The sequence below is a fragment of the Panthera pardus genome, unplaced genomic scaffold (genome assembly GCF_024362965.1).
Source record: "Panthera pardus isolate Hobbes unplaced genomic scaffold, ASM2436296v1 HiC_scaffold_17, whole genome shotgun sequence".
In the NCBI taxonomy this organism is placed as follows: Eukaryota; Metazoa; Chordata; class Mammalia; order Carnivora; family Felidae; genus Panthera; species Panthera pardus.
The window spans coordinates 128,744,137-128,761,673 of NW_026526732.1; the positions used below are offsets into that span (position 1 = coordinate 128,744,137).

Here is a 17,537-nt window from a genome sequence, read left to right on the forward strand (position 1 = left end):
AATATGAATATGCCCAGGCTTTCAGCCAAAAAATGGAAACGGAGTTCTAAGCAAGAGGAAAAGGTGAGCAAAGGCAAGAAAGCTGCAGCAATGAACCAGAGAAATGAGGCAGGACTGGGAGGGCAGAGTTTCCCCAACATCCAGAACTACCTTGGTCACTGCTTTACAGCTGAGGAAACTGAGAGTTAGCCACTCAAGGCCAGGCAATAGCTGCAGGGCCTTTGACGTTCCAGGTTCCTGCCACTCTTGCCTCAGTGGGTCCAGGCTATGAGGGTGGCTAAATACAAGCCTTGTCCAGCAGGAAACATGTCTCTCTTCTGCTTGTATTTCTGGAGAAGTACAAAAGGATAACAGATATTCATGTGTCTACCACTCAAAATGAAAAATGTTAACATTTTGTCACATTTGCATGGGGTCCTATTGCCCATGATTATTCCCAACAGGCAACCCCAGTGGTGAATCTGGTGAGGATCTAGGTTTTTATAATTCTACACCACACCACACACATGTATCTATAAACAAAATACACCATGTGTGTTTTAAACATGCACAGGCAGGACTCAAACAACACATACCATCATACCATTCTCCTGCCTGCTGTTTTCATTCAATGTTGTATCTTCGAAGTTTATACAGGTGGAATCATACACTTACTTATATAAACCATTTCATAGTATTCCTTTAACTTATTTACCTGTTTTCCTCCTGACAGACACTTTAGTGGTTTTCAGATTTTTGCTATTATGTCTCATTGTGCACACATGACAATTTGTCTAGAATTGGGATTGCTTGATAGTAGGTTATGCACATGTTTTGGCTCTAGTAGATGTTTCCAAAGTAGGAGGAAGAAGAAGAAGAAGAAGAAGAAGAAGAAGAAGAAGAAGAAGAAGAAGAAGAAAGAGGAGGGGGAGGAGGAGAGGGAGGAGAAGGAGGAGGGGGGAGGGGGAGGGGGAGGAGGAGGAGGAGGGGGGAGGGGGAGTGGGAGAAGGGGGAGGAGGAGGAGGAAGAGAAGGAGAAGGAGAAGGAGGAGAAAACTTGGGCCAACCCATCCCTTTTCTTCTAGAAATTTCTCCTCTCAATCCATCTCTAGCAAATAGGAACATTCTGCTTTGCCAAACATCCCAGAGAAGACCAGTGCAGAATTCTCTACTAGGGAATTGCAGTGCTGTACCATTTTGACACAAATGTTCTGCCTTAACACTTTCCCACTATAGTTAAATCCTCATCCTTCTTGTCCTAATCTATGGAAACAGTAAGAGGTTGCCATCATTTAATGATATCCTTTTACATACCTCATGATAGTTAATAGTTTTTACATTGGATGGAGCCCATGTTTAATTGGAATTAAAGGGTGCTGAGAATGTACAAAGCCATTCTTGTTTGCAGTGAGTTATTCATTGCATTTGTGCTTGCCTTCTTGAGTAGACATCTGGAACTGTGCTACCATAATTATTTCTTATTGTAATGAGTTGAACTATACCCCCACCTACCCAAATAGGTTGAAGTCTTAACCTCCAATACATTAGAATGTGTCTTTACTTGACAATAGGGTCATTGCAGATGTAATTAAGTAAGATGAGGTCACGGTGGAGTAGAGTGGGCCCTGGTCCCACACCAGGGCTGGTGTCCCTATAAGACAGCCATGTGGAGACTCACACAGCAGAAGTCCACGGGGCGACAAAGGCAGAGACTGAAATTATTCAGTCGCACCCCACAGAAGGCCAAAGGTTGCCAACAAAGCACCAGAAGCTAGAGGAAGCAAGCAAGGATTCGCCTAAAGTTTTCAGGAAGAGCATGGACTCACTGACACCTTGAATTTGGACTTTTGGCATCAAGAACTGTGAGATAATACAGTTCTCTTATTTCAAAGACACCTGGTTTGTGGTGCTTGTTATGGCAGCCTGAGGAAACAATATAATTTTATAAATGGTTTCTCTTTGATCAAGTATCTAACCTGTATTGATCTGGATGAAAGTGTGTCTCCACATTTCACTCATCTCCTCCTGCTTTGAGAGACTTTGGAAGCTTCTGAATGAGGAGGCTATTTTCAGAAATAGTAATGAAAGTTTCAATTTTGGATGTCTTTAATTATAATGTAAAAATGAGTAACACTCCTTCCAAAAAGAGCTACCCTAAATCCATCTGGGATTCAAGGAGATACTGAATTCAAACAACGCACTACTGCCATAGTCCTTAATGGATGCCCAATTCTCTCTAAGAATAGCAGAGCATTATTCTAAAATTAAAATAATCACTAAAGCTGGGTGACAGAATGCCTTTATGTGGGCCTCTACAGGCCTGGCTATGCCAGATTTAATTAAGGAGTTTTATTTGCATCAATAAATTATTATCCAAGGTAAAATTAAAGTTATTCGATTTGTTCACACTCAATTTCGTTTAGGTGTACAATTAGTGGTATAAGTCTATTGCAAAATAATTCAGCCAAGAAATCAATTTTAGCACCTACAAAAAGCCCAACCAGGCTATAATTACAATCTTCCAAATGCTAATTGTGTACAGTTTGGGATAGGAAATATACATATATATCATCTCACTGTTTACAACCAAAAAATTATACTTGCATAAAACATGAGAAAATTATCTTCATTATTTATGACCCTCTAAAGGCTAAGATGTTCCTTTTAGGGCCCTTTTGGATGGATCCACATTAGAAATTATTGTCTTCCCTGGCTGCATATGTACCATTTCTTCTTCTTGTGGAGTCAGAAGCTAATGTGTGCTGATGCAGAGAGCCCCGTAGTAGGAGGCAGCGGGGACCAGAGATCAATGCAGGAGCTGGGACCTCAGGGAAGAGCCTGGGTTTGGGGGAAATGTCTGTCACCTATAGTATCAACGTGTTCTCATCTATGAGAGAAAGGTCACAAGTTGGGGGATGAGCAACTAATGGAATAATTGATAAAAATGATGTTCATTTCCAAATAGGAAATTAGATGTAAGCTCCAGGCAGGCCATAAGGTAACCATACTTGATGAAAACCAGTGAGAACTAAGACAACATTCAGCAGATTGTTCTGAGAGTCATAATGGCCTCCAGAGCATTCTCTCTCTAAAAATACTGGACAGAATCATTTGGAGCAATATAAGAACGCAAAGGTGGTAGATACCTGAGTTGGATTTTGTTATTTTGACAAATGTTATTTTGCTATCCGCCAAAACCACATGCACTGTGACAATGATGCCATGCATTTGCATAGCAAGCCACAGTGTACAAAGGTCCAACATGTGTATCTCTCCCTGGGAGGTCCATTTGCAAGTGATTATTACCGCCACATCTGTTTTTCAGTTGGAGAGGAAACTGAGTGAATTGAAGAAGAAAAAGGACTGGGTAAGTGGGAGACTCAGCCAAGACTCCACAGCCATGCTGGTAACATATTTTGACATACATCTTTCACATTTGCATTTCACAGAAATTCATTATTTTATTTATTGTAAAGAGTTACTCTGTTATGTGCTACACTGCTTGCCTGGGACTATGGGGAGAAATTCCTTAATATCTTAGCACCATAAAGAACTGTTCTCCTGAGCATTGGGGTAGTTACCTATTCCAACACATTCTCCCTCTAGAAAAATGGATGGATGTTCTTCTGGGTCATTTTTATGCATAATGACACTTATGTGTCTCTCCAAGGTGCCCAGGTTCTGAAAGGGAACATGCTTTCTATGATGTGGAGAGCCACCATACAAAGAGGCAGGAGAAATTTTCCGGTGAATGCACAGGACATAGTGAGATCATTGGAAAAGAACACCAGGAAGAAAATTTCCTTTCAATGTAAGAGAAGGTATTTTAACAATTCTAGCAGGCAAACAATGGTCAGGGTGTCCTGTAGAACTTTCCACCCTTGACTGGAAGTATCCAAACAGTGAATGGAGAGTTGTCCTAAAGGGTACCATTTGGTTCAAGCAAATGGCTCTGGGGTCAGTTCAATGGTGCCAAGTTCAATGGTACCAAGGGTACCATTTGGTTCTAGCTCCAACTGCCCATGACTTTACGAATAAGTTCTACTCGGTTCCCAGGGTTCATTATTTTTTTGGTGTTTGCCAGAGACCTCTCCATAGGGCAGTAAACCTTTCTCCCTTCTATTATCTCATGGTCATTTTAGAATGTCATTTCTTTGGCTGGCTCCTTCCCTGGCTCCTTGGGTCTGAAGAGTGATGCCATACTCTGAAGGAATCAGGAAGTGCTGGTGGAAAATTTCTATTAATTGCCAATATATTTTTTATCTTAGTAGACTTTTGTGTTCTCTCTGTACCTCACAGTTTGTAGGCATTTAATGAAGTTTTAATGGTGAATGAGTGAGTATGAATATTATCTTGGCAGCTAATTTTGAAAACAATATTCCAGGCTTTAAGGAGAAAAGAAAAGGGAAATAATCCAAAAAAATTCTAAACCTTTTAAAACAGCTCTAAGTTAGAAATTGAATTAATTGCTCATGATTTTTAAAAATACTCTTAGCAAACTGGAAATAGAAAATTTCCTAAAATGATTTTTAAAACACTATAAAAATACATAGCCTACATCATGCTAAATGGTGAAATATTAAAAATATTCTCTTTAAAATCAAATCAGATAAGGAGGCTTGCTATTTTCAGCTCCAGTGAACATTTTACTCAAGGTTCTACACTGTGTAATAAGACAAGAAAAAAGGTATAAATAATGCAGTATAAAATACAAAATTGGTAGAGGCACCTGGGTGGCTCAGTCAGTTAAGTGTCCGACTTCAGCTCAGGTCATGATCTTGCATTTTGTGGGTTTGAGCCTTGCATCAGGCTCTCTGCTGTCAGCATGGAGCCTTCTTCAGATCTTCTGTCCCACCGCTACCCTCCCCCACTCCCTCATGCTTTCTCTCTCTCTCAAAAATAAATAAACATTTTTAAAAATAGAGCAAAATTCAGGTCATGATCTCATGGTTCATGAGTTCAAGCCCCATGTCGGGCTCTGTGCTGACAGTGCAGAACCTGCTTGGGATTCTCTGTGTCCCTCTCTTTCTGCCCCTACCCTTGCTCATGATCACATGCTATCTCTTTCTCTCTCTCAAAATAAATAAACATTAAAAAACACAAAGTTTTAAAAAATAGAGCAAAATAAACAAAGGTGTATCACCACAAAAATGGTCTCTTCTTAATTTGGCCTTGTTGAATCTGCTTTCCTGTCTCTGCTGTCAGTGGCTAAGCAGCACATTAACAAAAGTTTGCTACTCACCAAGTTCCTGTGAACTCTCCAGGTCCACCTGGTCTGATTGTGTCTTGCTTCTCAGCATGGCCAGCCTCTCCTGGGCTCCAGCCTATCTTCAGCAAGCAGCTTTACTTTTTGGAACCATATCTTATCTCCTGTCTTTACAGAGCAACTCTCGTAAAGGGGCACAAAGCAAACCTTGTCTTCCCTGCCTTATATGATTCTCTATAATCCCCCTCTTAAGGATTTAGCCCGGGTTAAATGTTGTTGATTTGCTTAAAAAAAGAATTTAAATCAAATTGAGTTTTTTATACAGCCTACATATTAAATAAGTATGAACAAATATATGTTATGGGGTCAGAACAGGCATATCGATTGATGAGAAAACAGGCATATTGATTGAGCAGTATGGCTGAAAGATCCAGTCATCTAAGATCTCACTGAGCACTTATCAGCATAGGGGTCAACAAGAGAAAGAGGTGGCCCCTGCCCACCATTAGGCAAGCAACACCATCTATCATACAGAACACAAGTAGATAATATATGCAAAAGAGCTAGATGGACTATTCCCATAGACAGATGGGGGAAAATGTGGGCTAGATGACAGGGCATTGGGTGATTCACACATAACTGGTTGAACTAACATACCCAGCAGAGCAGATTAATGAACAAATGTCAGCATATCGTGAGATCTCTATTGGCTCTACCCTCATCCCAGTCTTGTCCAACATTTTTATAAATGATTTGGACAAAAGAGGGGTAGTGTAATCAACCAAATGTATGTTATCATGAAAGTAGGAGTGATAGTAAATATGCTGAATAACAGAATCAGAATCCAAAAACCTGCAGAGTGGCTCCAATTAGCCAGCCCGGTTAGGGGTGATGTGTCCAGATAGAGAGACAGGATGTGTTCACCATGCCCAGTGCTGTACTTACCGCACCTGCGTGGTCCTTCGGGGGCAACATATGCAAATGGGAATTTTACAGTAAAACAAACTCTAGGCAAAGTGACCAGGATAATGTGACTGGAAACCAGGGTAACTAGATGTGCAATCTAGCACAGGAGATGTAGCTTATGACTACATGTGATCCATTGCCATACATTTAAGGGAATACATATGAAATGAAATAGGACTTCAGCTTATTCCGTGTCATTCCACAAGGCTGAACTAAGACAAGACAGAGTTTGACTTTACGGGAAAGAAAAGGAATATTGGCTTAGTACCTATCTAGTGCCAGAAATGATGCTTAGTGTTTCATAATAATCCTCCCAACAACCAAATAAATTGTTCTGTTTATCTATGGCTAAATAGCAAACCACTACAAAACTTAGTAGCAGCTTAAAATAGCCATGTATTATTCTCCTAGCTCACCTGTCTGTGGGTCAGAAATTTGGACAGGGCAGAGCAAGGAGAGCTTATCTCTTCTCCGTGATGCCTGGGGCCTCAGCTGGAGTGTCTTGAATGGCTGAAGGCTGTTCAGGTGTCCCTCTTGGTCTCTCTATCCAGCCTCCAAGGGTGGGCTTCCTCACATCATGGTGGCCTTGGGATGGGTGAACCTGTTAGGCAGGGCTCAGGGCTCCAAGAGGTGAGGCAGATGTCACTCCTCCTCTCAGGTCTAGGCTAGCAGCTGGCAGAGCAGTTCCTCTTTACCGCTCTGGTCAGGCTGGTCCCAGGGCCAGTGCGCATTTGGGGAGAGGGTAAAGGAGAGACAGAGAAAGCCTCTGTGGCTGTCTATGACCCAACACACTGGGGAAGAAGCACAGGATCGTAGGGACCAGCAGAGCCAGGACTCAAACCAGAAGTGACCAGTGATCATTCCACTCAGTACCTGCAGGCCCTCAGTGACCTCCCAGATGTTCTCTCAATGTGCATGCTTCTTTTTAAAAATTATTTAAGTTTATGCATTTATTTTGACAGAGAGAACACAAGCAAGGGAAGGAGCAGAGAGAGAGAGGGAGAGAGAGAATCCCAAGTAGGCTCCACACTGACAGTGTGCCGAGTCCAATGAAGGATCAAACTCACAAACCCATGAGATCATAGCCTGAGCCAAGATGAAGACTTGGACATTTAACTGACTGAGCCACCCAGGCACCCAGCCCCCACCCCCACTACCTTGCTTATCTCCACATGTGAACCACGCAGGTCTGTTTGAATTTTACAGCAGCCCCTCAGACTCAGCAGGCAGATGTGAATCCTAAACTTATCACGGGCCCCTCTCCATCCCAAACTGGGCACACCCACTGCCCCTAACATCCACCTAGTCTCCCAGGCTCAGCACATCTCGGCGAATATGTTCCCACTCGCTCACTCATTTCTTGGGCCCCATGTCAGTCACAAAGGCCTGTGAGTTCACGTACACCACAACAAACCAGGGATCTGGCCTGCTGGTTGGGATACCCCTCTCCAAGCTCACCTAACTCCAGTCATACTGTCCTGATGCTCCTCTGTCCTCATCCCTGCCTTCTGAGCAGAAGCTCAGACAGCATCTCCCAGATGCCACCGTGGCGGATATAGCACCTTCCCTTAGCCCTTCCAACCCCTAAGCTCACTTTCTTCTTCACGGTGTTTATCCTTACCTGATATGGCAGTATCTATTTATTTGCTTATTTACTGACTGTCCCCATCTCTCCCTGGAACAGTGCCATTCAATAGAAATACAACATGAGGGGTGCCTGGTTGGCTGAGTCAGTTCATCACCTGACTCTGGCTCAGGTGATGATCTCATAGTTTGTGGTTCAAGCTCCACATCATGCTCTGTGCCTGCAGCCTGCTTCAGATTCTCTGTCTCCCTTTCTCTCTCTGCCCCTCCCCATTCGTGCTCACTCTCTCTCTCAAAAATAAAGAAATAAACTTTAAAAGAAAGGAAAGAAATACAACACGAGCCCTGTATGTAATTTCACATCTTATGGTAGCCACACGTTAAAAGCGAGAAAAGAAGCAAGTGACATTAATTTTAATCATATATTTTATTTTGCTCAAAACATCCAGTGTATTATCATTTCAATGTATAGCCAATGCAAAAAAAAAAAAAAAAAAGAAAGATTAATGGAATCCTTTCCACTTTTTGTTCTCTGTTTTGAGTTCGGGTGCACATGTTCTCCCAGCACTTCTCATCGAGACTCGCCTGTTTCAAGGGCTCAGTGGCTCCAAGAGCAGCACAGCTCTAAAATATAATAAGCTCCAGGGCTCAGAGGGCTTGTGCTCCTTGTCCACTTCTCTCTTCTCAGGGCCTGCAACAACGCCTGGCACTGAGTCAGTGTTTGTGGATTGCATAAATACCATAAAGTAAATTGCATCCCTTGTCTTGGTTCCTCTCCCTCCCACACCAGCCCCAGTCCCCCTCACCTCTTGTATGGCAGGCACTTCTTACCTGTTGGCACCTGCAGGTGTGGCCGGTAATTTCCTTTTCCTGGAACCTTGTCACCAGTTCCAGAAGCTACTGGAGAAAGGCTCCAGTAAGAAAGAAAAGCTACTGGAGAAAGGGAGCAGCCCGGGTGTTGTGTCTGTACCTGCCACCAGTAGAAGCAACATTCAAGCTAGGGAAGGTTTAGAATCTGCCTGATCTGGTGGCCCCTCCTGCGGGCACCTGCTGAAGGCCTCTTCCCCTTCTTTCTTAGCCAGAGTGTATGGGTCTCTGGTTCTCTCCTCCCCTCTCCCTGCCTTTGCCCTTAATCCTGAGCTCTAGGGTGGAATCCCCTCAGGGATTTCTAAAGGTCTTCAGTGTAACTTAGGTTGGGAACACTGACATCTGATTCTATGCTTTTATAAAAAAATTTTATTTGAGAGAGAGAGAGAGCAAGCAGGGGAGAGGGAGAAAGAGAGGATGAGAGAGGAAGACAGAGAGAGAGAAAGTCTTAAGCAAGCTTCATGCTCAGCACAGAGCCCAACTTGGGACTCAATGCTACAACCCTGGGATCATGACTTGAGCCAAAATCAAGAGTCAGATGCTCAACCAACTGGATCCCAGGCACCCCGACCTCATGTTTTTTGACTGAAGAAATTGATGGCAGAGGCCTGTTTGGTCTGAACTGGTGCCTACCATGATGGCTGGCTCTAAGGACCCACTGCCTGCCCATTTGTCTGCTACTTCTGTGACAGCTTGGTGCCAGCCTGCTGCCCGAGCTCTTGGCCTTGGCTGACAGTTCCAAACTTCTTGTCCCTGGATGTTCCATCTAGGTGTGGCCCAGAGTGGTCAGCTGGCTTTGAGTTCCTCCTCTACGGATTCTTTTTTGTTAAAGAATGTCAGCTTTACGGGAGTGCCTAGGTGGTTCAGTCAATTAAGCGTCCAACTTTGGCTCAGGTCATGATCTCACAGTACATGGGTTCAAGCCCCACATGAGGCTCTGTGCTGACAGCTCAGAGTCTGAAGCCTGTTTTGGATTCTGTGTCTCCCTCTCTTTCTGTCCTCCCCCACTTGCACTCTTTCTGTCTCTATCTCTCAAAAATAATAAATAAACATTTAAAAAGTTATTTAAAGAATGTCAGCTTTACCAACTTATGATCCACATACCATACAACTTCCTTTTTAGAGTATGATTCAATGGATTTTGCTATATTTACAGATAACGTGCAAATATCACCACAGCTCATTTTAGAAACTTTTCACAACCTGTAAAAGAAACCCCACACCCTTTAGTTACCACCCCCTTTTCCCCTCCCCCACAGCCCTAGGTCACTAATAGGTCTCTATAGATCTCCCTATTTTGAACACTTCCTATGAATGGGGTTATATAATATGTGGTCTTCTGTGACTAGCTTCTTTCACTTAGCATGATATTTCCATGGTTCTTCATATAGCATGTATCCCTTCCTTTTTAGGGCTAAGTAATATTCCATTGTACGGACATATCCACTCATCAGCTGATAAGCATTTGGATTCTTTCCACCTTTTGGCTATTATGAATAATGCCGTATGAACACTCATGTACAATCCCCCATTAGTTCTCCCCGTATCTTGCTGCCAGCCTGATCTTTGACAAACATGGGAGAGCAGATCAGTTTATTGTTCTGACACTTCCAGGGGCTTGGCCCTTCACAACTGGAGTGCCCTTCATTTCCCCCCCATGCTATGGAGGGAGCAATGGAGGAAGCAATGGAGGAAGCAATGGCGGGCCATGGTCAGGGCAAAGGCTTTGGACCCAGAGGTCACAGTTATTGTTACCAGTGGGCTAAGCCAGACACAAGACCAGCCCAGTTTTGGGATTTGGGGACAGCAGTGATGATTCTTTCACTTTGATTTACTATCCACTAGGCAACAAGCAGATCAAAGATGCCAGGGGCTGTACTCCACAAGGCTACCTTCTGACTTCCACAGAGATGTCCAGGCTCAGAGGACAGCTGGCCACCCTCCATGTGAGCCCACAGAGCCCAGCATTGCCCCTCATCAGCTAGAGAGGGACCATGACAGCACTTTAGGGTCCTCCACATTAGCACTGTAGCCACACTCATCTGTGTTCTACCTCTGACTGCCTCATCAGGTAACACCGCAGTGCTTATTATCCCCTGTTTGTGGGGATAATAATACACCAAACTCACAGGATTCCTGAAAATCCATGCATGCATGCATGAACCAGGCCAGAACAAGGAAAGCACTCTATGCATGTCAGCCACGATCTCTTCCCAAGGCAAACACTGCTCTGTGGAGACTTCTCTCCCGCCTGTGCTCATCCCCTCTTCATACCTTGCATCTAGATTCTCAGGTTAACCAAGTTCTGGCTATTTCTATTAGTTTCCTACTGCTGTTGTAACAAATTGCCACAAACTCAAATGTGATGGCTTAAAACACACACACTTATTATATGTGCCTTCTGGAGTGCAGAAGGCCGAAACTTGTCACAGTGGGCCAAAATCAAGGTGTTAGCAGGGTTCTGTTTCTTCTGGGGACTCTAGGGAAGAATTGTTGCCCTGACCTTTCTAGCTTCTTGATGCTGCCTACAGTCCTTAGCTCACAGCCCCCTCCTCCATCTTGAAAGCCAGCCAGCAATGGCTGGTGGAGTCTTTCTCAAATTGGGTCAGTCGGCCTCTCTGAGTCTGTTGTCACATCTCTGCTTCCTCCCTTAAGATTTCCTTGGCCCACCTGGATAATCCAGGATAATCTCCCCCATCTCAACTCAGCTCATTAGCAACATTTATTCCAGCTGCAACCTAATCCCCTCTTGCCACAAAACCTTTTGTCATGGCAGCTCCAGGTATCAGAGTGCAAATATCTCTGGGGAGCATTATTCTGCCTACCACACTATTCTTTAATGTTCAGTTATGGCCTCCCCTTGCCACTTGGGTCTTCCCCAAATGACCCAGTCCTCTGCCTCCTTTCCTAAATGCCCAAAATACTTATCATCTGTAACCTTCATGTTTACATAGCTTTTGTGCCATCGTGTACTCTTCCATAAGTGAAATGTAAAGTCCAGAAAGGCATGGACCACGTCTCACCCCCTGAGAGAGGCAGCGTGGCAGAGCAGAAAGGCCCGGAACTGGGAGCCAAGGGGCCTTGCTTCCATTCTAGCCTCTGGCTGGGAAATCCTGAGTGATTTTCTGGACATCTGTGATCTCATTTCCCTCTCTGTAAAATGGGGTTCATCCAAACTCTAGCCATAGCCACTGTTAAAAATCAAAACAAAGCAACACATCAACAAAAACAAACTACTCAATCAAAAAAAAAAAAATGGGCAGAGGTCTTCAATAGACATTTCTCCAAATAAGACATACAAATGACAAAAAAAGCACATGAAGAGATACTCAACATCACTCATTAGGAAAATGAGGTACTACTTCATGTCCACTGGGATGGCTATTATAAAAAGAAAAACAGAAAATTACAAGTGTTGGCAAGGATGTGGAAAAATTGGAACACCTGTGCACTGCCAGTGGGAATGTAAGATGGTGCCACTGTTGGGGAAAACAGTATGATGATTCTTCAAACAATTAAACAGAGAATTACCGTATCATCCAGCAATTCCACTTCTGGGTATATGCCCAAAGGGAAAACAGGGACTTCAACACCCACGTTCACAGCTGCACTATTCACTACAGCCAAAAGGTAAAGCAACCCAAGGGACCATCAACAGATGAATGGATAAACAAACTGTGGTATACTCATACAATGGAATATTGGGGCCACCAACAGGGATGGTCCCACCGCCCACCAGAGACACAGTCTTAACAAGGAAAGAAATTCTGGAACATGCTACAAAGTGTGTGAACCTTAAGGCTACTATGCCAAGTGAAATGAGCCAGTCACCAAAGATGAATATTTTATGATTGCATATATGAGGGTCCTGAACAGTCAGGCTTATAGAGACATAAAGGAGAAAGATGGTTGCCAGGGGCTAAAGGGTCGAGCAGGAGTTAGTGTTTAATGGGGACAGACTTTCAGTCTGGGAAGATGGAAAACTTCCAGGGATGGATGGCGGTGATGGTCGCAGAACAACGTGAAGGTGCTTATGCCACAGAACCTTCCACTTAAAATGGTTAACATGGTACATTTTATATTACATATACCTTCCTGCAACAACAACAAAAAATCAAGCAATGTGAGTAGAAGTGCTCTGGTAGCTATAACATTTGTACAACTTTAAGGTGACGGTTTCCTGATATCCTATTACCTCCTCACCATTTTTCTGCTCATATTCCAGATCCCAATAAATAGTGCAGAGTTGCCCAGGCACATACATCTTCCTGTCCTTTTCTTTCCCAGCCCACCTGCAGACGTGTGTAGCTAACCATCTTACCTGACGATGTCTCATAAACTATAGCAGTCTGAACATTTTTAAAAGTTTTTTTTTAATGTTTATTTATTTTTGAGAGAGAGAGACAGAGTACGAGTGGGGGAAGGGCAGAGAGAGAGGGAGACACAGGATCCGAAGAAGGCTCCAGCCTCTCAGCTGTCAGCGCAGAGTCTGACATGGGGCTCAAACTCATGGGCTGCAAGGTCACGACCTGAGCCAAAGTCGGAAGCCCAACCGACTGAGCCACCCAGACGCCCCTGAACATTTTTAATGTGACAAAACGTGAAAAGGGATGGAGAAAGAAAAGTAGAGATGTGTGTGCATTGTGCATTCATGGATTTGTGTTTATAATCCAACGATGTTATTTTTCAAGTCTGCCTAAAGCTGGTTCCACCTGCTGGTTTCTTTTGGTGACCCAAATACATGTGTGCATTCTCCATATGCTTTGGAGTCCGCACACAATGAGCTGTGTTTGTCCCTCGACTGACTTTATGCAGTGGAAGCAGAGCACACAGCACGTAGACCAGGGAGCCCGAAATCCCGAGCCAAGCTGCACGCAGGGTAGGTAGGAGCTGGGGGAAGCAATAAGACCTAATAACCTCACCCATTCTCCTAATTGCTTTCTTCTCACAAAGAACCACACCAGAGGCTCCGGTGGCCCTCAGGGAAATCTCTGCTTGTTATGAGGCCGGTGGGCAAGCCTTCCCTCACTGTGAAATGCTGGCAGTTTGTGTCAACAAATCCAATTTCAGTCAATCAATAGCCCGCCTCCTAGCTCTGTCCTCCAGGCCCCACAGAGCCGGGAGCTGGCTTCCCCTTCCTCCCAGCCCTGCCCACAGGAGCCCTGGCAGGAAGAGCGGCTGGCTGGGTACAGAGGATGAACAGGCAGTGGGGTCCAGCTGGTTGTGGCAGAGGGCCACCAACAGGGATGATCCCACCGCCCACATGAGACACAGTGCGGCGTGTGGGTTATAAGTGCCAGCTTTGCACAGAGAAGCCCAGGTACAAGGGCTGGCTGTGCTACTTTTGCCTGTATGGCCTTCGGCAAGCTCTTCACCTCTTTGAGCTCCAGGTTCCTCCTTTCTAAGGCAGGATGGTAATGGTGCCCACATCCGGGATTGTTCAGAGAAGGATTACAATGCATGCAAGGCACCCAGCTTGTCTCTGGCCAATATTAAGTATAAAGAGGGAGAGGCACTGGAGATCTGCCAAACCTTACAAGCCCGATAGGACAGCACATGGGAGCTACTGTGGAGATTACAGTCATCGTTAGCACCATCATCATGACCCCTGTCTTCTGGAGGATTGTGCGGGAAAACAGCTCAGGACTCTACTGGCAGAGAGGGAACCAGCCCATGTAGGTCTACCAACATGGAGGAGAACCTTTGACCACACACTAGTTCATGAAGGTTCCCTAAGCAGACATGCTTATTAGATGTCATCAGTGTTTGTAAAAAGAAATATCCAAACTGTAGGGGTGCCTGGGTGACTCAGTTGGTTAAGCATCCAAGTCTTGGTTTCAGCTCAAGTCATGATCTCATGGTTTCATGAGTTCAAGCCCCACATTGGGCTCTCTACTGACAGTGTGGAGCCTGCTAGGGATTCTCTCTCTCTCCCTCTCTCTCTCTGTCCCTCCCCCACTCACCCTATCTCTGTCTCTCTCAAAATAAATAAACTTAAAAAAATATATATATCCAAATTGTAGTGTCCTCATCAGATGCCTGGTACCTGACCTCAGGAGAGTCATTTGCAGGCAGATGTTCCCAAGGAGGTTTGCTTCATCGCCTGGCACAACATGGAATAGGGACAGGGTTTGATCTCAGACATACTGGTTTTCCAGAGAGCAAGGCAAAAGGACTCCACAGCGGTTCCCTGAGATTTCTGCATTTCCCCTGGGAAGCCAGAAAGAACAGAGCCCTCCCCAAAAAGGAGCCCTCTCACCTATAGGGGAGGTCACCGTTTCATAGATCTTTGGGTGCTAGAGGTCCCCACCGGGCAGCAAAGAGTTAACACAACCCTACTTCTTGCTAGCTGGCCATCATGCCCAATAGATTGGGGGGTGAGACCCTTCTGCATGTGCATGATCACGTGAATTCCCCACAGGGCCAGGAGCAAAGCCCCTCAGAGCAGGACACACAAGGACAGGTTCAAGCTAATCAGGCAGCACAGGGCTCCAACTGAAGCTCCGGAAATACGGAATTTGTAACTAACCGAGGATGCAAACATTTCTCCAGCAGGAAATGGTTAGAAAGAAAGACCATAGAGTGCATTTTGCGCCTGCCGTTGCTGCTGCTGTTTTGCTTAATTGGGAAAGGAAAGAGAGTAATTAGAGGTGAGGTTTCCAGATGCAGAATGCCTTAATATTTATGGAGTTTCTACTCTGAGGCAAGCACTGTGAGAGACCCTTCCACATTCATTATTTCATTTTGTGCATCACAATAATCCTGCCTAGCCAGTATATTTACCTTTTTGTTGTTGTTAAATGAGGAAGCAGAGGCCCAGATATAACCTGAAAGCTCAGGGACCTGGCACTGAGCAGGTAGTCAGTAATGAGAGATTAACGGAGACCTGCCCAGGGTCACAGTCAGCAGAAAAGATTCAAATGCAGATTCTAAAGGTCCAGGCCACTCCTGACCCCACTTTGCTCTCTCCCTACCTGCTTGCTCAGGGCAGGAGACTAGGAGGCCTTCATCAGGAATGGGTTTTGGCTTCTGGGAAAAACTTCCAGATGGAGAAAATAAAGCTTTTTCTAGAGGAATCTGCTTTTACAGGAGCAGCCATATCTCCATGCAGCCCAAGGGGAGATCCCTCTGAACATTTAAGGTAGTCTCAGATATTCAGAGGAGAGAGTCAAAGATTCTGAATTTAAAAGAAAAAGGGAGTGAAAGACCCCCAGGCCAATAAAATGTGAGTTATATCTGCTATGAAACTGGGCTTTCCTATGAAAGCACGGGGTCAGTGCCTGCTTCCTTTCTGGAATTTACCTTACGGTGAGTACAGTGAAAACCAAAAGAACAAAAACCAAGTCGCCATGCATGTTTGGGACATTTGGGATTAGGATATATAAGCACAGTGGGAAGAGTCCTAGAAATTGCTCCCAGAAATTTGATTACTGGGTAGAAATGACAGGAATCTGGATTTCCAACCAGACTTCTTGAGTTCCAGACTCTAGCATATGAAACTTCTTCCTGACACTCCATGCAGATGCACCATGGGCACATACAACTCATCATACCTGAAGTCAAATGAATGATTGGTTGCTGCCTACACCCACCCCCATGCCCACTGCCACCAACGGGAACATGGCCTGCCTTCTCTGCTTGGGTTGGAGGTATCATTGTCGTCCACCCAGCCTCTCAAACTAGACACTTGGGATATGCGTCAGCACTCCCTCACTGATCCAGCAGGCTGCGTCCTGCCAGAGTCTCTCCTTCACAGTCTCACTGACCTGTGGCATCTTTCTTCCATTCTCATACTCGAGCTTCTAGACCAGCCTCCCCAGTTGTAGTCTTACCCTCCTGTGCCCATCAGTGGTTCCAGAGACATTGTTCTAAAATCCTAATTTGATCATGGCACTCCCCTACTTATCAGCTTCCATCACTCACCAGCATTGCACACTCTAGAGTCCAAGCCTCTTAGCAGACTCTGAAAACTTGCATGATCTCCATAGATGGACAAATTGGGCTTGCCTCCAAAGTGCCTCCCATCTAGGTTAAATAAGTGCCACTGAGAGGGTTCATTTTATGTGTCACCTTGGTCAGACATACTAGTTGGCTTGGGCTGCCATGTAAGATACCACAGGCTGGGTGGCTTAAACAGCAGAAAAGTATTTCCTTGTGGTTGTGGAGGCTGGAAGTCCAAGATCAAGGTGCCAGAAGGATTGGCTTCTCCCGAGGCCTCTCTCCTTGACTAACAGACAGCCACCTTCTCACTGTGTCCTCATGTACCCCTGCTTTTTCCTCTCTGTGTGTCCTAATCTCCTCTTTTCATAAGGACATCAGTCATACTGGATAAAAGCCCACCCTAACAGGCTCAGTTTAACTTCAACACCTCATCAAGGGTCCTATCATCAAATGCAGTCATATTCCAAGGTACAGGAGGTTAAGACTTCAACATATGGATTTGAAAGGGACATCATTCAGCCCATAACAGCGATAGTGTCCAGTTTGGGGGTCAAACACCAGTTTAGATGTTGCTGTGACGGTATTTTTTAGATGTGATTAAAATTTAAATCAATGGTCTTTAGGTAAAGCAGGTAACGTTCCATAACATGGGTTGGCCTCATCCAATCAGTTGAAGGCCTTTAGAGAAAAGACTGAGGTCCCCTGAGGAAAAGAGCATTCTGCCTCCGGGCTGCCTTTGGCTTAGAGCCAATCATATCAATTCTTCCCCAGCTCTGGGATTTCAGACTTTCCAGCCCCAATAATTGTGTGGGACAATTCCTTAAAGCAAATCTCTCTTGGGGCACCTGGGTGACTCAGTTGGTTAAGCATCCAACTTCGGCACAGTTGATGATCTCACAGTCAGTGAGTTTGAGCCCTGCATCAGGCTTTGTGCTGACAATTCAGAGCCTGGAGACTGCTTCGGATTCTGTGTCTCCCCCTCTGTCTAGCCCTCC

At 44.8% G+C, this 17,537-nt stretch overlaps 1 protein-coding gene across 1 annotated transcript in view; it reads right to left on the reverse strand.

Annotated features, from left to right (window-relative positions):
• Positions 1-262: 262 nt before the first annotated feature.
• The window catches only part of FARS2 (phenylalanyl-tRNA synthetase 2, mitochondrial), a 619,002-nt gene continuing 601,727 nt past the window's right edge, over positions 263-17,537 (reverse strand). Inside the window, exon 7 of the mRNA XM_019419846.2 lies at positions 263-329. Within this exon, the coding sequence (XP_019275391.1) occupies positions 278-329 (52 nt within the window). The 3' untranslated portion in view covers positions 263-277. The remainder of the gene's footprint in view (positions 330-17,537) is intronic.